This window comes from Dipteris shenzhenensis, chromosome 6 (assembly GCF_047967505.1).
Source record: "Dipteris shenzhenensis isolate YYH24624 ecotype China chromosome 6, Dip_SZ_1.0, whole genome shotgun sequence".
In the NCBI taxonomy this organism is placed as follows: Eukaryota; Viridiplantae; Streptophyta; class Polypodiopsida; order Gleicheniales; family Dipteridaceae; genus Dipteris; species Dipteris shenzhenensis.
Window position 1 is genome coordinate 2,050,180 of NC_141601.1, and position 22,556 is coordinate 2,072,735.

Sequence of the window (22,556 nt, forward strand, 5' to 3'; positions counted from 1 at the left end):
GAAATGCCGCGTCACGTCGCCATAGCCAGGAGCTTGAAGGTCGACTGGTTTTTTGCCTGTTTCTCCCTCCCTGGTGGACCATTTCACTTCAAATCTGAACAGGGGCTAGCTCATGCTGTTGTGCAAGCTTGGCTCAGAGGAATTTTGGAATGGCTGCTCCAGCAAGTTGAATTGCACGAAATGGCGTCAGGAAGAAGGCGACTGTTGCGCGGTTTCGTGGGCACCATTGTCTAATTCTTTTGACGTGGAAGGTCGCCCATATGAAGGGTCTCTCCAGCCAGAAGGACCCTGGGAATGGTTTCTTGTAGGTAGAGAACTCAGACCTCCAAGTGTTTGGGCAGAAAGGGGCAAAATGGAGAGGAAGGTGAAGAAGAAGAAGAAGATGACATGGCATAAATGGGCTCAAGGAGGATCATAGTGCTCTGATACCATGTTGAAGAAGTGAAAGGAAAGCATGAAGCTGAACACGAAATGATAATGCTTGCTTACTTATGGAATGAAGAAAGGTAAGGTCCATATGTAGGCACCTCTACATGAGCCACCAAGCTCCACAATCATCTCCTCAATCAGCTCCTAGAATCTCTCAATCATCCTATGTGGCATCTACCACCACCTAACAATGCTTATGGGCACCTAACTGTGCCTCTAGCACACACACATAGAACCCAAGGTGTGCTTGGGGCATACACCTTGAGATATCCCATCAGCTCCAAGCTCTCTCTTCAGCCCGTATTGCTGCAACATTTGGAGCAGACATAGAGTATTCCAAAGCAGGAATTGTCATTGAAAAGTTTTCTACTAAGCTTTCCAACTTGGCAAACCAAGCTGAGGCTTTTGCTTTTGAAGGAAGGTGTGTAGAAAGTGGTTAGTGGCAAAGAAAAGAAACCTGAATCTGATGAAAAGAAAATTATAGAATGGAAAACTGTCAATGACAAAGCTCTTTCTATCATTGGTTTGGGTTTGTCTGATGACGTTATTAATCACTTGGAAACGACACTCCACATGAATTGGGGGACAAGCTAGAGCGCTTAAAATTATCAATTCCAAAGTATTTCTCATACATGAATTCTTTAAGCTCCATATGAAGCATGAAGATTCTCTTATTGCTCATTTGAATTATATGGAATCCCTCATCACCCGACTTGAGGATTTTAAGGTCCTTGTTGGGGATGATAATAAGGTGGTTGTCCTCCTTTCCAGCATTGAGGATATTCCTCATTATCGTGATGTCATACCAGTGCTTTGTGTAGCATGGGATATGTCATTTGATGAAATTTGAATGTAATAATCTCTTTGAGTCAATAAAAATTCTCAGCCTTGGATAGTCCTCCTAAAATGATGTTTTGCTATCTATGGTGTGTAGCTCCATGTCACCCTACCAGGAGGGGGATGTATTATGGGAGCCATGTATTGGATTTGATAGGGTCTCTTTATTAAGCCTGGCTAAGTTCCAAGATTTTGATGTATTCCTAGACCTATGAGATGGTTATGTAGCCATGCTAAGACATAAGCCTCTGAGTCATGTTGAGTCTTAAGCCATGAGAGTGCTTGAATCAACCTCTGAACATGCTCAGAATTTAGCCTCTGAGTTACATGGGGTGCACAGATTAGTAGTCCGTCATTGTAATGTTCTGTTCTTGGTTCCAATCCAGTAGTCCCTCACCTTTTCTTCATGGGGGGGGTGTTTTCATGGGAGGGGTGTTAGAACATGAAGTCTAGTTGAGTGTTTTTTAGTGTTTCTACTAGGAGTTCTAGTAGAGTCTAGTGCTACATGTCATATTGGGAGATATGCCATATACACTTTGGTATTCTAGTGTGTGTCTATCCTATATATGATTGTACTTGCGTGTCACATAAACACACATCAAGGAGTTTACATCAAGCTTATCGATGTGAGTCCTTTCATTTTGGTACTTCCATTTCCTTTCAATATGTTTCCATTTGAGTATTATCTTCTCTCTCCCTAGCCTACCCTCTCTCTCTCTCCCTCTCCCTCTCCACCATGTTCCTTCACGGGGGAGCATGCAAGGGTCTTTATGGACAGCCTCTACCAAGAGGAATTTTTTCTTCAAACAGTGGAGCAGCTCCCCATTCTTGTTAGAGCCCCTCATAGGGTTGAGGTGGCACTTTCATTCTCAACCTTCGGTTTTTTCTAGCTCTCTTCCAAGAGCTTGATTTCTTTCTATTAGGTGTTTGTTTTTTCATGCCTCGCATGATGTACTTCTTCCTTGAGATTTGCTCATAGACTTTCATTCATACTTAACAGAAGTATTTTCTTTGAAAAAAAATGGTTCCATCAGATTCTTAGGCTGCCAGGTCGATATGGATATCTCTCCTTCATAGTAATTTGTTGAAATATGTGTGTCTCTGTGGACCAAACCCCTCTTGTGACAAAAGAAAGAGAGAGGTGTAAAAGGCTCCTTGCGCGCTAGTGATATGTTGCATTGGGGAGACTTAGTTCCATATACAAATCAATAATGTAAGAACCCTTGGATATTAACGCCTATTTGAATACCTCCAAAGTATCCCTCCCATGATCTTTTGGAGGCTTTGGAGACTTTGTGTGGTAGGAGGCGGGGGAGTGGGACCCCGTACTTGGTGCTTTCTAAGGATTGCATTTTTGCAACCAACACATTTCACTCGTGTTGGAGAGTATCAAGAGAAAATTCCTCTTTTGAAGCTCATCCAAACTTGACCTTGCTTCCAAGGTGGTGGTTGTTAACAAGGTAGTGCTAGCCACAACTCGGGTTGATTTGCTCTTTTGTATGCCACTCTAGATGCATCACTCAGCTCAAAAGCCCTCTAAGCAACTTCTTGTGGAGTGGGCTAGAGGGTGGATTGGAAGACACTAGAGCCACGGTGGCTTGCGGAAAGGAGGCCTTAATATCATTGATCCAAACGTGCAGTGCAGGGTCTTTCTTTGCAAGGAGTGGTCAAGGGGCTATTGCCAGGACAGGAACCTTGAAAAGAGTTTTTCATTTGTTGCATATAGTCATGTTCTCCTTCCACGGGTGGGGACGGATGGATAGTACTAGGTAGATTTTGACTTCAGCTCGTCTCAGGGTTCCTTCCTACCATCTTACGACTGTAATCTTGAAAGCTTGGGGCAGCTTCAAGAGTACTCTTTAGAGAGTCCATCTTTTCTCTCTAGAGAGATTGATAGGTATCCTATCATGTGGAAAGACATCATACTTGATGATCATGGTAGACCTCTTTGGTATTTCTCATTGTGATTCAAATGGGAGAGAGGTCTTGCTTCCTCTGTGGCCGTTGGAAGGGTTTCAAAACCTTTCAGATGATCACAAATTCCAACAATAAGTCACCTCAACATGGAGAATCAAGTAGATTGATGCATCCGTACTATTAGATTGGCTTGCCTCATCATCATTCTACTTGCCTTGGGCTTTTACGAGGTCAGGTATTTCGCTTTAGGTCATAGGACTGTGACAAGGGGATGCCTTAGTTTGTTGAGGTCCACGTCAAGGGATGAGGATATCCTTGTGGATCTTGCCTTTGATCCTATCAAAGTTTTGGGTCATGTGGAGCAGTTTTTCTTGAGCTCATCTTGGTATCTAGACCCTAACCCGGATGACATTCCCTTGAACTTATGGAGGATATGTCTCTATGGAGGTGTCCCCATTAAGTATTTGCAATGGGACTTGAGGGAGTGGGAGTGGATTAATGCAGAGAACCGAGAGAAGCGCCTCGCCTTCTTCTGGTAAATGATCAGTAATGCTATGAGATTCAGCTCAACCTAAAGGGCTGGAAGCCAACCATGACTCCTCATTGGGAGAACTTTCAGATTTCTGCTTACTTCCATAAATCCTTTTGGAATAGAATCTGAAAATCCCTCAGGAATAGAAAAATCACTCTTTTCTTTTGGCTTTCTATTCACGGAGGGATTGCAATGAACCAATGTAGGTCAATGTTTGGGGTAGTCCCTACTTACCCTCATTGTGTTTTCATGGAGGATTTTATTCAACATTGTCTTTGGCAATGGAGATATGAGAGGTTTATCTAGAATGGGATTGCTAGTCTTCTAAGCACTTTTGTTTCTTTCCCCTTATTCATGACCTAGGTTTAATAGGCTTGGATCTTTCTTTCGAGGCCTCAGGGCTTTTATGAGAGGTATGACTCTTCTTGGGCTCTTTTGGTTCGACGCCATTTAGTTGAGTGATGCTCCCTGGATGATGTTCCTTGATTGCCTTACAAACTGGCACATGCCTCGGTGGATACTTTTTGGGAGACAAAGGAGAGTATTTCAGCATGGTATATTTGGAGATCCAAATGCACAGAGACTTTGGAAGGCTCCCAAATCCACCCTTCACACATATGGCTAGAATTTCTACAAATACTATACACAATTTGATAGCCATTTGGGTGAGCATACTGTGGTCTTCCTGGGATGCTTCTACTATGAGGACGATTTTTCTCAAGGAGTGGAGTAGCTCCTTGTTTTCTCGAAGTCCACCACAGGGTCAAGGTGGCACTTTCAGCGTCAACCTTGGTGCTTTTCGATCTTTCTCTCTGATGAGCAGGGTTATTTGCTCACCTAGAGTATCTTGTTTCTCATGCTTTGCATGATATATTTCTGCCATGAACTTTGACCTTGGGATATTTTTCATACAAAATAGAAGTCTTTTCATTTGCAAAATAAATAAATAATCATTTGAATTCAAATTTTGTAGATGACACTAGAACACGCTTTTCTTCTAATGTGTCAACATGAATAACTTATATGATAGCAACAAAGACAAGAGAACCAACCTGTGGATTGGTAGAAATATCGGTATAAAAATTGAATATGTAGGGCTCGGAGTCCTCTCCCATTCTCTAACCAAATACATTGATTGTCAGCAGAAACTCCAGACAATGAACTGAAATCTCTTTACAGGCTCTCGAATTACAAAAACAACTGTCATACATCGGTTAAATGACTCTAATGGGTAAATACAAATTAAATATAACCTGTTCAGGTGTCTCCAAACAAGTTCCATCCATCCACCTTACAAATGGTTTTGCAGATGCAACTATGGATCGTACCTGTATATGTAATGATGCGGAAAACATAAAATGATGTATGCATGAATTTATTTGAAAACAGTCACAAAATTCAAATTATTTGGAATATGGTTTCAACTGTGAAATTTTTTACAAGACTATGAAAAAATATTTTTTTGCTTCCCTACCTTCTAAATTGGAGGTAGGATTTCATACCAAAAAAAAAAAGTAGATAGGATTTTGAATTTCTATACAAGGTATCTACAGGTGAAAAAACACAATTTTGAAATGGAGATAGGATTTTTGAAATTTCTATGCAAGGTATCTACAAGTGAAAAACACAATTTGTTCAGAAGATACCAGATGATTCAGGATCCCAGAAATGTCATTCAAGGGTGGTTGAGCTAATACATCTGGCTTATTCAAGTAGCAATTGACTTTAAAGTGTCTTGATGTACATTGTAGCTTCTGTACATCAAAGTTCTGGAAAATTGCATCATTAAATTCAATTATCGCTCATTAAAAAAAAGGTTACATGTTACACTTATCATGAGAATTATGTGTTTTGGCCCATATGGTTAATTCTACCATCACCCAACTTATAACTTTATAATTGAGGCAATTTAATGAAACTCCACGAATTTAAAGATATTAAAAATTCACTGTTTATCAGAGAATATTCTGTTTGGAATTTTGCACGTGTGTTTATGGTTGTTGCATAGATTAGGGTCTAATCTCAGGCACTAGCATAGAGTGGATAGATACTGTGTTGATCATAAGAAATGAGTGGGGTGCAGATCAAGGAATGTTTTTGGTCATGGAAACATTGAGTGTCCAGTACAATGAGGGATACTGTAGACATGTTCCATTTCAAATGTAATACCCATTCAAAGAACAGTTATTGCTGCAAGAGACTAGCACAGAGCAGATGTTGGCAAGTGATCAGGATGAAACTGCAATGATTGTAACAGATGGGTCAGGCACAGATCAAGGATATATATTGCTTATTGGCACTTTGAGTATGCAGAAAAATCTACCTTGATTTCAAGCAGGGATTTTTGCAATTATCAAATTTCCCTTGTTATTTATTCCCAAGGACATGGATACAAGTTTTTTAAAAATTAAAGAGTGATATATTCCATTCAAAACAAATTATACAACAGGTGGGAGAGAAAGTACTCTATCCCTAGCCTCAACAATGTGGCAAAAAAGCCATGGGGGTGGTCTAAAATGCCACGACATCCCAAAAGGGGTCAAGTGAAAAAATAAAGAGCAGTCCCATGTCCTCATGAAGGATATAAGTCTCCCATGAGCTGCCAAAGAGGTGCCTGTACACCTCTCCCACTGACTCCTAAGAGTGAAGATAATCTCTGCCCAAATGGAAGCGAGAGTGTCAGCCTCCGTGCATAAATGGTCCCCAAGGACAAAAGAACATCGCGAACACCATATCCGCCATAGGGTGATGCTGGAAATCACCTCCCAGGCTGACCCTGCAGCTGAAGAAGGCATGGAATCCTGTGCCGGTACCGGTACCAAAAGTAAATCCTGCAGCTCCATGATGCTGGCCTCCGTGGGACCCCGTCTCTGGCGACGCTGCATGAAGAAACCGAGGTCTCCTGGCTCTGACTCAAAGAGAGTAAAGGCTCCAGATCCTCTCCCCCAAAGAGCAGCGCCCCATGTCATCAGAAAGGACTCAGATGTAACATATGAGAACAACCTGAAGATACCTGTCCATACCACTCTAGAGCTGGTGCAACTCCATAAGCAGTGCTTGCTAGATTCCTCTGCAAGCTGACAACGCATACACAAGGAGGGTCTACCCATCTGCTGGAGCCAAGTACCCACAGGTATGCCCCTATGTATAGTGAGCCAAAGAAAGTGGGAGACTTTCCTAGCTCTACTGATGCCCTAAAAGTGAGTCCAGTAGCTCAGCAAGAGCTCTGCAGTAAGTCCCTGTGCGTGCCAATGCTGAGAGGCAGATGGAATGTGATGAGAGTCTCTCTGCTGAAGCCTGTAACCTGCCCTCGTCGAGTACTGAAAGAGAGAAAGAGGACGAACGCCTGCCACCGGAGCAGGCCATGCCCACTCACCTGGGTCCCAGTCAAGCTCTGCAAGAGGTCGACCCTGAAAAATCCAAAGTCTCCATCTAATATCCTCTGCAGTGGTCAACCTGGAAGGATTTGTGGCCCATTCCTTACCCAGGCAACCAATGACTCTAACTCTCTGCCAAAGAAGCTCTTGACGATCCAGTGGCTGAGTGGGATACAATCTGTGAGAGGAGTTCGTCTCAAAATAAATAAACGGTGCCGGTCCTAAGCGAACTCCAATACATAGCCCAGCCTCACTAAAACAACCTGACCAAGCAGAAATGGGATCAACATAGGCTTGATCTGTAAGTATATCCCTCCACTCCTGAGGAATAGCTCTCATGATCAGTAATCTGGTGGCAGCAATCTGTCTAAGTGGCCCATGTCTATCTCTAATCACCTCCTCTGACATCTCCACACCTTCCCTGAACCAATCTCCGACTGTCACAACCCCTTGAGCATGCCATCTGGCCAAGGGAGTCCTAAGTTCTGTACCAAGGGAAGATCCCTGGTACTGAACTAGGGGGTTATAATAAAGTGGCTGTCGGGCAATTTCCTCTCTGGAGAAGGGAACTGCTCTGATGAGGTGCTGTCGAAAATGATCCCATATCTGAACAAGCCTTTTCACAAGTGGTGAGGAAGGCTGAGAATGCTGGTCCATCAGGAAGATCCAACTGACTCTACCTACCCACTGACTTGCTGCTCTGGGGGTGCACTGGTGAATCCCATGCAGTAGGAACTGCTTCCACGGCTGATCTCCTGGAGTCAAACCTCTAACAAGAAGTTTGACTAACAGGGCTCTGCTCTGCATCTCCGGATCAAGAACCCCAAGTCCTCCTTGCGAGAAAGGTAAAGTGATAGTATCCCATGAAACTCTGGCCCTAGTGTCCTTAGAACCATCCCCACCACTCCACAGAAAGTTCCGAAGCAATCTCCTCACCTGACGAATCGAGTCAGCATGAAAGCACCAACAAGACGCAACATACCACATAGTCGCTAGTAGAACCTGGTTGAGTACCAGCGCTCTTCCGGCCAAAGAGAGTCTAGCCGTACTCCAGTAGGCTAGCTTTCTCCGGATACTCCCAAGAACTGGGGCAAACTGTTGCGTCGGGGACACCTCAATGCCAACCTGGAAGCCTAGATATCTCGTGGAGGTGCCTTTGGGTATCCATACAAAGCCTCTGTCTCCTCCCCATGCTGGGGTATCCTGCTGAGCTCCAGTCCAGATGCCTTTTGATTCGTTCCAATTGACAAGTCCCCCTGAGGCTAGGCAGAATGTCAATTGCATCCGCAGCAGTAGCAAGACTATATGCATCTCCTCTGACTGTCAGTGCCATATCATCAGCAAACTCAGTGTCCAGAAGCTCTTGCTCCTACCGGATAGGCAGATGAAGGCCCAAAGTGCCATGACTGGTAGTCTGCATAAAGTATCCCATAGCCTCCGCTACGAAAAGGAAAAGGTAAGGTGCAAGCGGGCATCCCTGTCGTACCGATCTGGATAGCTGAAAAGCCGGTCCTCTGCCTCCACAGACCACCATCCTGCTAGAAGAGTGAGAGTAAAGTGAGGAGACCCATAAAATCCATCTATCACTGAAGCCTAGCCTCCTCATAGTGCCCTCCAAGAAACCCCAGTCCACCCTATCATAGGCCTTCTCAAAATCGAGAAGGAGAACTGCAATCTCCTGCTGACTCTCCTTCACCCAGTGAGTGGCCTCCCAAAAAGTGAAGATATTATCCAAGATACTCCTATCTTGGACAAATCCTGTCTGAGTAGCTCTAATGATATCTGGCAGCATAGGCTTTAAACGAAGGGCCAAGGTCTTTGCTAGGATCTTATAGGCTGTCCCTAATAGTGTAATGGGTCTCCAATTACGTAGGACTGTCTTGTCTCCCCCTTTCGGGATGAGACAAATCATACCTGTGCATAATGCCTCGCCCAAAGATCCTGTATCGAGAGCCTCTGAAAAGGCAGAAAGTAAATGAGGCCCAATCGTATCCCAGAGAGCTCTAAAAAGAAGGGGCGACATACCGTCCTCCCCCGGGCATCTGTCTCTGGGCAGCTCATGTAACGCATCCGTGACTGGATCGGCGGTGTAAAGAGTGGAATAGAAATCAGAAATGATCTCAACAAGACGATGAGGATCCATCTGAAGAGACCCGGCCTCATCCACAAGTCTGCGAAGACTATCTGAAGAGTATCTCTGACCCACTGCCCTGAAGAACTCTCTAGAGCATCTATCCCCCTTCTGGATCCAGAAGGTCTAAACCTGAACTGGGCCCTCCTGCCCTGAATCTCCTCTAGTCTCTCCTGAGCCTCTGAAAGCTGCCCTCTGATGAAAAGAGAATGAGGAAAGCTTTGAATCAATCTCTGAAGTCTGGATACCTCCGCTCTTGCGTTCCGATCTCTGATTTTGAGCTTTTCCTTCTCCTCTTTTGCCCTCAACTGGCAGGCCATGCTGACTCTAGCCAAAGCCCCCTCTACCCACATCAACCAGCCTTGATCCTCAGGAGTGTCCTCTGTCAACCAAGCCTCTCTCAACCGTTCCACGAACTCTGTGTCCTAAAAAACAAAGTCCGAAACTCTCACAAAGCCTGTGCTCTCCAATCGAGAGGTAGGGAGAATCTGTAATAGGACTGGAGCATGGTCAGATAAAACATAACCCGGGCGGATCCCAATCTGTCCTCCTCTGGCCTGGCCCCAATGGCCAATATAAAACTTGTCAAGCCTAGCCAAAGAGAGAGAGCCATGGAAAACCCCAGACCAAGAGAACTGAAGACTATCAGCCAAGTGACGAAAGTCGTCCAATCGAGCTGCATCATGAAGTCCAGCATGCAAAACAAAACTATCCCACTCCACTCTCTCCCTATCAGAAAGTCCACCCTCTGTCTGGCCCGACTTGTCTTCAGAGAATTCAACCATGTTGAAATCTCCTCCAACAATCCAGGTGTCTGCCTGAGGAAGGGACTCTCTGAGCTGTCTCCAAAATGCACGTCTGCGGGCTGGATCCGTGGGAGCGTACACATTGAGAACACCAACTGTTGTGCTCTCAATTTGAAGAATAACATAACATGCCCTGCTCTCCACTAGTGTACCCTCCTAGGTGATCTTTGGGGCCCACCTGGCTGAAACTGAAATGCAGACTCCTCCCCTCGTACCATCCGCTGGGCTCCAATATGTCCGGCTCTGTCCTCTGAGTAAGGATCTGCATCTGTCAATCCTGTCCTGGGAGAGCTTATGCTCTTGGATAAGTACAATGTCTGGAGGGGACCCTGAGGAAATAAATCGAAGGGAGTCCCTAAGCAACTGCAATCTAGGAACTCCAGATCTACAACCATCTGCATCTGAAATAAATCTGTGGCCGTTCAGTCCTCTCACATTCCAAGAAATGATGGACAGCCTAGACATCGGATGGAAGTGATGGGATGCCAGTGGCAGCGGCACAAATGACTCTCTCTGACGGCACAATCCAAAGTCGATCTCTGATCAAGCTCCAAATCTGCCCCAACTCATGTAAAATGACTCCATCCAAGGGAATAATACTCTGGCGCGAACTGAGGAGCTGAAAGTTAAACCAACCAGCACTCCTGGGCAAATCAAAGTCTCCCTGAACCTCAAAGAACAGAAACAGAAAGGCCCTGCCACCGAAGCCAGGTCGAAGAGTCCTAGGGCAAGAATGAATCTGCGAGCCGACAATACGGTGAACTGATGAAAACTGAGTCATGCTCAAAAGCTGTCTATCAATCTCACTGTCGAGTAACTCAGCTGACCAGCTTTCGCTCCCCCGAGAATGAAAGTTGCCTGTGGAGAAACGAAGAATATGCCCCTCTCTGGATAGAGTAACGGATCCCAAGTATTCCTCTACCTCCTCTGACCGTCGACAAAATACCGGGAGAAGTTCCAATCTAGTGAGGGAGTCTGTGGAGACCCCTCGAGCAAAAAAGGACCAAAACTCAACAGGCAGATCTCTGTCAACCATCCTGGGGTCAGGTCTAGGAGTCAGAAGAGCTGAAAAAGGCTGAGCCGTCCTAACTCTACACCTGGAATAGGTGAGAGGGAGAGGAAGAATCTGCGACGAGGTGCCTGTACGCAAGGGTGACTGAAAATCTCGCTCAATCTCATCTGCTAGGATCTCCCAACCCTCACGCCTGTCTGGGTACTGAGCGAAATTTGTGACCGCACTCGCAAAAGATCTGGATAAACCAGGAGTGAAAAGCTACGAGGACGAGGCTGTATTGGGAGGGGTGTCTTAGAGGACGCTCCGCATAGCAACAAAAGAAGATACTGTGCGACAGGGAAGAGAGAGAGGTCTCGAGGGAACCTCATACAGGCGCATGAGATCCTGGGACGGGCTCTGGCTCTGACCTGTGTCGTGAAATACCTCTCTCTCACTGGACTGCTGTGAAGAGGCATCCATCACCGTGTCCACAGCCTGAGCAGTCTCCAGCTGGATAACTAACTCAGAAACCAATATATGAACCTCCGAGGTAGAAGTGTCAAGAGTCATCAAATCCTGAGCTACTGTCTCCTGCACAGTGTGAGGCCCTGCCTGCGGATGGTCCTCTGCATCTCCCCTTTCCGGGGTCTCCTGCACGTGTGTCTCAACTCCCTGAGCTACCATCTCCTGCACAGTGTCAAGACCTACCTACGGATGGTCCTCTGTATCCCCCCTTTCCGGGGTCTCCTGCACATGTGTCTCAACTCTTTGCCAACTGTGAGCTCGTACCTGGGGCTGCTGGTACTGCTGACTCTCCCTCTGTCTCCGTCTCCTCCGAGCTCTCCGTGAAAGCTGTTCCGCCGGAGGCACCTCCAAGTCCTCTGAGTTCACTGGAGGCTCCCTAAAAAAAGTCTCCTCTCGCTCTGCTGAATGAGTCGAAGCAGGCTTAGAGACCCCTGGAGGCTGCTCGTACTGCTGACTCTCCCTCTGTCTCCGTCTCCTCCGAGCTTTCCGTGAAATCTGTTCCGCTGGAGGCACCAAGTCCTCTGAGTTCACTGGAGGCTCCCCCAGAGGAATCTCCTCTCGCTCTGCTGAATGAGTCGAAGCAGGCTCAGAGACCCGTGGAGGCTGAGCTGTAGGTTTTGGGTCACTCGGAGGATGAGATGTATCCGGTGTCTCTGATCGATGCCGACAACTGGGGCAATCCCTAATAAAGTGACCTCTCTTCCGACAGAAAAGACATTGATCAGGAAGACCCTCGTACAAAACCCTCTGCTGCATCTGGACCCCATCTCCAGTGGAGTACGAAATCAAAGTAGGCAAAGGTTGAGGAGGGGGGAAATTTTGTATAGATCTAAGGGCAAGGAGGCTAAGACTAACTTACAAGTTTTCATTTGTTGTATTTTGGATACAAGTTTTCATTTGTTGTATTTTGTATAGATCTAAGGGCAAGGAGGCTAAGACTAACTTACAATTGATTTCTTTGGTAAAGAAACAGGCACAATTTTCTTAAGAATTGCATGGCACAAAAGCTATGTAGATATCACCAGGAAATGATAATGTATGAAATTACTTTGGTGCCAGGAAAATATTGAAAGAAAAACAAAGTTTGGGATGTTTGTAGTCCATGAAAAATTTGGCGTGGTGCATTAATCTGTCAAAAGTATGATTTAGAAGCAGGACTAGATGTCATTTTATCAATGCCCTACAATTCAATGGCAATAGCATTACCAAGAATTAATAAAGATTTCATTCTCTCTGTTTAGGTTAAGGGATGTGCAAGAATGTGTTTTGAAATTGTTTGGGCCAGGTTCATGATAACAATCATGTCTTTGTCGATATGCTGGGATATAGGAAGGATCTTTCTCAGTGTGTATATACATATATTATTTAAAGGACTCATGAAAAGGACCAGTTCCTTTTACATGACTTCACACACCAGCTCGTGATCTTCAAAAAATCCTCATATGCATAAGTCATCATCAGTATAATTGAAGTCACTTTTCTATGGTTTTCACCATGCTTCATGTTTGTTATCATGGTGGCACCTTTTACAAGAGGAATCACCTGTAGGGTGCATACGTTTTGCTAACTATGGATGAAAGTATGAAAGTGATGAAGAACCATGGCCTAGCAACGGCTATGGTTGTGGAAAAGATGGAGAAGCAGTCTGAAAATCTTGATGTAGATTCCACCTGAGTAGAATTTAGAGCGTGATTTTATTGGATCTCCCTTCACTTGATCATTGATTGTCAACATGCCATATGAGAGTGTGATGCTTTGCAAATCAGTTGGGTTTACATATCCACTAGGTTACCCTTTGGTTATTTGGAAATTGTATCAGCACCCGGTTGGCTGAAGCTCCCTGCTCCCAAAGCTGCTCCTCCCTTCCATAGCCTCCCCTCCCTCCCCTCCAGCCCACCTCCTCGTCCATTCCCTCTACTCACCCACCCCCCGTGACTCTTCCTCCTGTCATGCTGTTCCGCCCACCCGCGCCTCCTTCTGCCTCCCCGCGCCTCCTCCTTGTCTGCCCCTGTGCCTCCTTCTGGTCCCCCCGCCTCTTCCTGCCCCCCCCACCTTCTCCTCCACCCCCGTGCATCTCCTCCGCCCCCGCCCCTCCTCCGACTGCCCTCCGCCCCCCGCTTGTGCCTTCTCCTCCGCCCCTGCGCTTTCTCCTCCGCCCCCGCTCCCCTTCTCCATCCGCTGCCCCCTGCCCTACTCCCTTCCCACTTCTAACCCCCTCCATCTCTGCTCCTTCCCCTCCGCGAACTCTCCTCTCCTCCCCCGCCGGCTTATCTCCCTCCCACCCCTCGTTTACTTCCTCCCCTCTTGTGCCTTTTCCTGCTGGTCGTTTTGCTGCTAGTCCCATCTACGACTTGCAGCCAGCCAAAGGCCTTTTTAGATTGTGAAGTGCTTGGGCATCCTTCGTCCTTGCTTCTTCACAGACTTTCTTTAAGATTTCTTATTTTCCCCCGTTTTCCACCCTTCCTCTTCCTTCTGCGCAGCTTCGGGTTAATTGCTTACGCCTTGGAGAAAGTAATCTTGGTGGTGACACTTGTCTGGTTAGAAGGGCTCAAATGGCATCACCTTCGAATCCCACATCCGTCAAGGCTATCCTTTCTCCAGTAGACAAGCAACATGTGCAGCATGCAGTCCGGTCACTTCATGACAAGGCAATTGTGGGCCTCGGTCTCACAAGGAGACAGGTGTAAGATTGGAGCCAAGCAAGCTTGACACTAGAAGGAGACCACATCCAAGAGGTCACCGTCTATGGAAGAGGCATCTTCCTCATCCAGTTGAGCTCTCCTGCTACCGCCTTGACACTTGTGGTCCCATCCTCCTTGACCCGCATCTGGTGTACCTTTTCCCTTGGAACCACGGCTTCACAGTGGAGGACATGGACACGACACACCATGTTCCCCGATTCCCGGTGGCACTCCGCTTCTCGGGGCTTCCAAAGGAATACTAAGCCATCCTTCCCTCCATTGGTAGAGTGTTTGGCACAGTGCTAGAGTCCCCGCTAGATTCAGCAGCTTCAATGGTAGCAGACTATGCGGTCCCTAGGATCAGATTAGTAGTTGAGAGTCCAGAGTCCCTCCTAGAGCGGATCCTCTTGAAGAGGGGGGTACACTTTGTCAGAGAATATAGATCTCTAGCCTACCAAGACAGTCTCTTCGTTGTAGGCAGATGGGCCATCTAGCCCGAAACTACCTTGATGGTCAGGGATGGGCTCCTCCCCCCCCACGCTCGCAGGACGGCCAGAGTCAGCAGGCCAGAGCCCGACAGCCCCCTAGACAGGAGCAGTAGGAGTCCTAGACCTCCTCGGTGACACCTTCAGAGGAAGAGTGGACCCAAGTGGGGAAAAAGAAAAAGAATGAAGCAAATTGGCTCGAAAGCACCGCAAACTTCATAGGATAGAGCTCGATGAGGCGGTCCCTTTTGATAACCCAAATCCTCATTCTCCTCCGGATAGCATGTGGGAGGTAGTAGCTCATATTATGGCGTGGAACATTTGGGTTGCTCATTGTAGTCTGGTGATGGCCGGTTCCACCCTCGGCTACCTTGGTTGCCATCTGGTAGGATATCTACACCTTGTGCTCCAACTAGGAGCGTGGGACCCCGGGCTCTAGGGCGACCGTCCTCGCGAGGTGTGCACGTTTCTGCAAGGCTTGGCCTGCAGGAGTTTTCTACATTTTCACTCCATGAGCGATTCGTTGGTTGTATAGTCCCCCACCTGGCTGTTAGTCCCTAGGCAGTGAACTTGGTTTCTCTGGAACAGGCTGGTTTTTTCTTCTTTCAGCCTCTTTCCAAAATTTTCCATACTCTGCACCTTCAGGGTTGTCATTTTGTATGAAGTCTTTCAAGCATTGATAGAAGGTTCCTTTCTTTGCAAAGAAAAAAAGAATGTTACCCTTTGATTGGTTCCAAACACCTTCATATTGCACCTTGGGGATGAGCCTTGGTATGTTGGGCATTCATACTTCACTTAATGGCAATAGAGATAGAGGTCATGCAATTCTAAATTGTACATTGGATATGATCTCGAGAACCACCTATCCTTTAAGTCCTTATCCTAGATTCTAAAATAGAACCCTGATCTCTCTATGCATATTAAATAGTACACTTGAAGACGAAACTGTTGGAAAAAGTTTGGGATCTCAATCCAAGTTTTCGAGGCAGTTGATCAAGCAAGCGATGTCGAGCGAGCAAGACCAAATAAGCGAGTGAGAAAAAGCGAGCAAAGCAGAAATGGTTGGGCTACAAACACATAATATCATTGTATGCATGTATGTAATCATTAATAAGTATTTATGGTGCTTCCTCAACATTGAACATGATTATAACATAATATTGCAAGTGCTCATTAGTAATCGTGTTCTACATTCTATGAGATAGGCTTAAATGGTTTAGCTATCAACAACAGGTACTATATAGTTAAAGTGGCATAGAAAACATTTGATTTTTTTTGTCCCAATATATATATAGAGAGTTCTAACATGCTCTTATTACGAAGGGCCTTGCCCTAAATCTGGTGCAAGAAACTGGCAAAAATTCCATTAAATTCACATTTTGATGCATGAAATCTTACTAAATGGTGCAAAATGTCATGATAATCATCTAAATGGTGCAAAATGTTATGATAATAATCTAAATCATGCATTGCCATTCATTTTGATATGTAACATGACCCTGTTTGGATTTGTAAATCAAAAGATACAGGACATTGAAATTCTCATCTTTTGGGCCAAAACAGGCAGCGCGGGAGCGCGTTAACGCGCTGCTTGTTTTTGCCCAAAAGGTAGGAATTCAAGATGCCTAAATTTTTTCCTTTTGGGCCAAAACAGTCAGCGCGTCAACGCGCTCCCTCTTTTAGCCCAAAAGATGAGAATTTTGATGTCCTGTATCTTTTGATTTACAAATTCAAATAGGGTCATGTTACATATCAAAACGAATGGCAAGGCATGATTTAGATAATTATCATGAACTTTTGCACCATTTAGTAAGATTGCATGCATCAAAATGTGAATTTAATAAATATTTAGCCAATTTGTTGCATCGGATCTAGTGAAAATTTTAACTAATTGGGACCATGTCAATATGTTGTCTATTTTAGCTTCTACTGTTGACTTCTATGAGCAAAGATTGATTTGTTTTGGAATTTAATTCATTTTAAAGAAAGGGATCTACTTACTCTTTAGAATTTGTTGGATTGGTAGGATGTAAGAGTGATTTATTAGGGGGGGGATTTTTTGCAAACAGAAAAACATGGGTTTTGTTCCAAGAGTGAACATAGTTTGAAAAACCAAGCATTTGCTCATGCATGTTTTGTGGACTATTCCATTCAAGGAGTCCTATGAAACTTTTGATTTGTGTGGAACACTTCATTGGTGATCTCACTTATGTTGGTGGAGAGAGAGAGCTTGATTATGGAGGATTATAAAAAATTGGATGAGTAAAAGTGAGCAAAGAAAGGGTGTGTCTTTACTAATGATGCCTTGGCAATGACATAGGTCCAACTCTCTCAAGGACTTTTGAAGAACTTGGACAGTTTTGCTACTAAAATAAGGGATTTGCCAATCTATTATTGTTTTGTTTTGATTTTATTTTTTGGCTTGCTCGCTTTTTCTTGCTCGCTTTTTTTGGTTTGCTCACTTTTCCGCGCTCACTTTTTGGTAATCCTCCAAGTTTTCTAGCCCAGGTTATGAGCTTTACAAACCTGGGTGTTGTAGGCCTGATTTCTGCATGGGTAGACTCTTGAGGGGGCAAAGTTTCTCAAAGACTAATTAACTTATTTAGTTTTTATTAACATTTCCTATTTAAATTAAGTTAATTACTTTATAATTACTATTAAGTTCACTTAATTATCTCTAATTATTAATTTAACTTTTTTAATTAATCAAAAGATTAGAATAACTAGTTTAGTCTCTTTTCCCTCATTCAATGGATCTTCTTCCAACAATTGATTCTTGCCTAGGCCATTTTCTTGCACCCTCCCACTTCCATGTATCACTTTCTAGTCACCGTCCTTTCCAAATCCTTGTCTAGCTACCTCTAACACAAGCCATTAAGCCCCAGGTAATGAAGAAAGGGGAGAGAGAAAATTTACTCGAAAGTCCTACAATCCCCATTCAAACAACCTTGGCCTGTATGGGCTCCTCAACAAAGAGAGGAAAGGTGGGTAAGAAGAGAGTCCCAAACGTGGCTCCACTAATTTACTGCCATCCCTCCATGCATAGAACTACTTGGCTCATAGGAAGCTAACTATAAGTGGTTCCAGGATTTTGAAATCTAACTAGAATGCTTGGCCAGCTGCTAAGAATATTGTAAGTAGCTAATCATAGGCTAGTTGATCTAATGGCTAAGAATGTGCCACATGGCTTCGTAGGATTTTAGAGTTTCATAAAATGCTCTAGAGCTGGCCAAGTAATCATTCACTAAGTAAATATGCTCAAGTTATTATCCGCACAAAACGAGTAAATATAATCGTTTATATTTGACTTATTATCTTCACAAAATAAGTAGTCCTACTAACCTTTCTACGTTGTGGTTCTTGAAACATAGATTGCAAAGTTGAAAGTCCCTTTAGAACCATTTCAATCAATGCTCCAAATACTTTTTGCTCCCAAAAATGATAGTAGTCTAGCAGAATAGGTGAACTCCCTGTGTTGGTAGCCACAATAATCTCTTCTAATTTCATCAAAAGTGGGGAAATGCTACGATACCTATAGTTCAACATGTGAAACGATTTGATTCAATACAAGAACTTATTCCCACAATAGATATAAAGTTAAATTTAAAATAGAAGATGAATTTGAACATAATGATATTTACAAACATTCAACATTCACAAAACTAAACCAAAAGACTGATCTTACGGACCCTCAAATATTTGGTGAAACAAAAAACCTTGTGCTGATATGTGCACTTCCTTTTGTATACATCAAGATGGAATTAAAATCTTGCAAGGAATTTCTCCTCCTCTCTGAAAAAGACTAATATTAAGTATCAAAGAAACAAACAAGAGCAAAGCACGCAAGGCACAAATACATCACACACGCCATGAGAAACAAGTGGTAAAGTACCATTGAAAGAGTTTAAGGATAAGCAAATCCTAAAAGAAACCAAGATTGTAGCGGAGGGGGCCACACTTGGCCAGTGATAGACTCAGAGAAGAAAGGATTGCCTATCCATTCTCTAAGAAAATCATCATCTTAGACAATGTAGACCTCAAAGTCCTTCGCATCCTAGACCAAATGGCCATCAAGGTGTGTACAATGGTGTGTACAATATCTGTCCAAATGCTAGCCAAAGTAAGGGCTAGGTAGACTTGGTTGCCGTCTATAGCCTTTGTAAATATTGACCTCCAAAATGTGCTAGGCAAAGATGTCTATAGCCTTTATGCATTGCAAAAAGAGACATCATTTGCATGACTTTGTTGAGCTTTGCATAACACTAATGTATCCTAAATGTACAATTATTGATACACTCATCATAGGACCAAGAAGAAAATTACTTTGAATCTATTGCTTTATAATTCTTGGAGACTAATATATCATAGCTAAAAAATTTAAACCAAAAGGGATAAGAAAACCACAAATTGTCCATCTCAAATTTTAGAATATATATCATGGAGGAGGTTCTAATCATCATGAGAAAACAATAAAATACATCAATTGGGGGACCAAGAATAGTAGGTATTAATCCTATGAATTATCAAGAAGATGAAAAAAATAATGCCACCACAAAGCCACACTCATAAAAGACTCCGTTGTCCCTTACTTGAGGAAAGTCTCCACCTTGCCTTGGGCTTCTTGAGGGTCTCCAAGCCATCTATCTACTTGACAAGATTATGAAAAAATCTATTTCTATGTCAACTTCCTAACAATCACATGCCTAAAACATGCCATATCCTCCAAAGAGAAGAATGATGGAGATGATTTCCCATATTAAATTGGCCACATAGATTATCGAGGACAAATACGCTAGAATGGGAGTATTTGGAGTGTCACTTGAGGGAGGCAACTCAAGAGTGGGTGTCAAATGACCTGGTGTCAACAAAGTCTAGTAGAAGGGCTTCGCCCTAAAAAGCAACATTAATGACCATGTGCGTGTAGAACCAAAAAGCATTGTCCAATGTTAAAGCAGTTGGGAATTAAGAGGAAAATAAAATCAAACAACAAAGTCGTACCACGATCCTATGCTAAGTGCCAGTGCAAGGAGACTCTATAAATGAGAAGGGCACTGCATGGCACATTGAATATTTTTCTATCACTCGTATTATTTATCCGCATCTAAGCTTTCTTGCTCGATTTTTCAATGGTGACACCAATGCGAAGCCTTCGATCTACCTTGCTTTATCCAATGAGAATAGTTGGCTTGGCTTATGCTTTCTAAAATGTTGAAATATCACATAGTCAACCTTGATGGAGTTTTATAACCATTGTATAGCTAGGTTACTAAAAGATATAGATGGATATTTTTGTTGGGATATTTATGATCAAGGGCTTGCTCTAAGGTGCATGTGTGCATCTAGTAGCAGTCACATGTTTGTGTGTGCATGTGTAGTGAAGCACACTTATTGCTATCTAGGACCATGACACAGGTGATGATGCAATAGAAGGCGCCCTCTTCAGGAGGTGCCAATGACTTAGGAAGTCCCTATGACATAGGGTTGATTGCCTTTGATGTAGGAGATGCCTATGATCTAGGACACCCTCTCTCCCACTATAAATGAGAGGCTTCTATCTCACAATCAATAGAACAACACTATTGGATTCTTCTTGTGTTCTCAACTCTTGTCATGATACATCTCTTCTCTCCCACCCATTCCTAGCACGTGGTATTAGAGCCCTAGGCTCTAGTGAACTCTCTAGTCTCCTAGATGCCACCTCATCACCTTCTTCTGCACTCTCCACCTTCTCTCTCATTAGCCTCAACTTTGCCCCAATTTTTGCTTAACCTTGTTCTCCCTCTGCTCTACACCGTTTCCCAAGCCCTCTCGGCCCAAGCACCCTCTTGATGGGGCGAATCTCTGACTAGAAGGAATTAGGGAATGGTTGCTCCTACTACCCGTGCCGATAGCTTCTTCCCCCGGTGACATTTTGCAAAACTCTGCCTATTGACACAACCATTTGGAAAACCCTCTTTGTCATAGCTGGGAGACCCTATCAGCTACTTGTTGTTCAATTTTGAGCCCATTTGGCCCATAGAAGGAGGAGAAATCAGAGAAAAACTAGTCGACTTTTAAGCTTCTGTCCCAGACGAATCTGTGCAACATTGCCTATGCTTCCAAGTGGATGATCTCTGGTAATAGAGCTTCATTATGTGATAAAAGCCTTGTGAAAGCCGACTCTATCAATGCAAATTTCAATCTCCAAGATTGCTACTATTTCTGGTTCATATTCTTGATAGTTTTGGAAATGGATGCTTGATGCAAGGTCAAATATGCTGAGGATACTTTATTGATAGTAAATTTTCAGTTGATGCAAGGTCAAATATTGTTTACAATGCCTAGCTCTTGTTGCTCTTCTAATACTTCATATGTGAAAGCAATAGAGAAGAAGAAGAAAGAAGTACGCAGATATGTCAATAGGAAAATAACAAATCTTGTGAAGGAAAATATCCAAAGGCAAAAAGACTAGGAGTCTCTGATTTCATTGCTTGCAATATGCACTTGTATGGTTGAGATTTGTAGCCATTTGTAAGAGAGCAGACATTGCCTAACGATAAAGGTAAGACTCTCATGGCTACCTTTAAAATAGACAAATTCAATGGCCAAGGCTTCCATACTTGGCAAATCAAAATTAAATTTTTGCTTATGAAGGAGAATTTCTGGGATTTAGTCAAGCCAAGGAATCCGTCATCACAAGAGGATGAATCCACCACAACCAAAGGAAAGGGGAAGGCAAGTGACTCTACTTCAACAACACCAGCAGATGCTAAAAGTTTAGAGAAAGCCTATGCAATAATTGCATTAGGTTTGGGAGATGATAATGTGCATCATATTTCAGATTTGGAATCTCCTTCTGAGGCTTGCCATAAGTTAGATGTACTATTTGGTGCTAGCTCTCATAAGTCTAAATTGACTTTGAAGATTAAGTTATTTGAACTTAAGATGGATGGAGACTCTATTGCAGCTCATGTCAACACTATGAGGAGTCTTATGACACAATTGGCCTCATTCAACTCTCCAGTCACTGAAGATGATGCAATGGCTGTTCTCTTTAGGAGTATGCCTCAGGATTTTGACTATGTTGTGACTACTTTGAAGAATCTTTCCCAACCAACACTAGAAAGCATAATCAGTGCTCTACAAGAAGAAGAGAGAAAGAAGAATTCAAGGAAGGTAGATGAACTTCTCATCAAAGGGCAAGTACAAAGCATGCAAGCATTGTGGAAAGACCAATCATCTTAACAAAGATTGCTATAGGATCAATCCTTGCACTTATTGCGGCAAAAACAATCACTTTGAGAAGTTTTGCAATGAGACGAAGAAAGTCAAGGCAAATATGATTGAAGAAAGAACTCCATCAGCAAATGAAGTAACAAATTTTGTGGTAGCATCAACAAATGAAGAAACAAATTTTGTGGTAGATCTTCTAAAGTCCAACGTCTTTGAACTTTTGTCATCAGTTGGTCATGTAGTCAATTTTGAGGTTCTTTGCCAGGAGTAGTACTCCAATAAAATTTTATCACATAATTAATAAATAACCACAGCTTACTATGATAGTAAATAGAGTTGGATCTTGTGTTTTTGGAGACAGTCTGCCTTTGTAAAGTTGTACATCCGATAGAGTTTGAATGTTAAACACTAACTTCTAACTACAGACAAATCACGGGAATAGCACCATATCTTTCCTCCCAGCCAACCTTGCTGAAGCATGAGAGCTGACAGAGAAAATTCAAAAATCCAAAAGCATACGTGAACAGTTCATTCTCTTCTCTCTCTAGCTTCAACAAGCCCCATCTCCCTAGATGGATCTAGATGCCACATGTCATCATCACAGGGCCTTCCTAATGCAACATTTCACCC

The 22,556-nt window shown here is 43.6% G+C and overlaps 1 protein-coding gene across 1 annotated transcript in view; it reads right to left on the reverse strand.

Annotated features, from left to right (window-relative positions):
• The window catches only part of LOC147900632 (dynein-1-alpha heavy chain, flagellar inner arm I1 complex-like), a 714,561-nt gene that overhangs the window by 502,849 nt on the left and 189,156 nt on the right, over window positions 1–22,556 (reverse strand). Inside the window, exons 13-16 of the mRNA XM_087375690.1 lie at window positions 18,057–18,246; window positions 5,362–5,484; window positions 4,969–5,043; window positions 4,768–4,833 (exon numbers count right to left, since the gene is read on the reverse strand). Coding sequence (XP_087231816.1) covers window positions 4,768–4,833; window positions 4,969–5,043; window positions 5,362–5,484; window positions 18,057–18,246 — 454 coding nt within the window. The remainder of the gene's footprint in view (window positions 1–4,767; window positions 4,834–4,968; window positions 5,044–5,361; window positions 5,485–18,056; window positions 18,247–22,556) is intronic.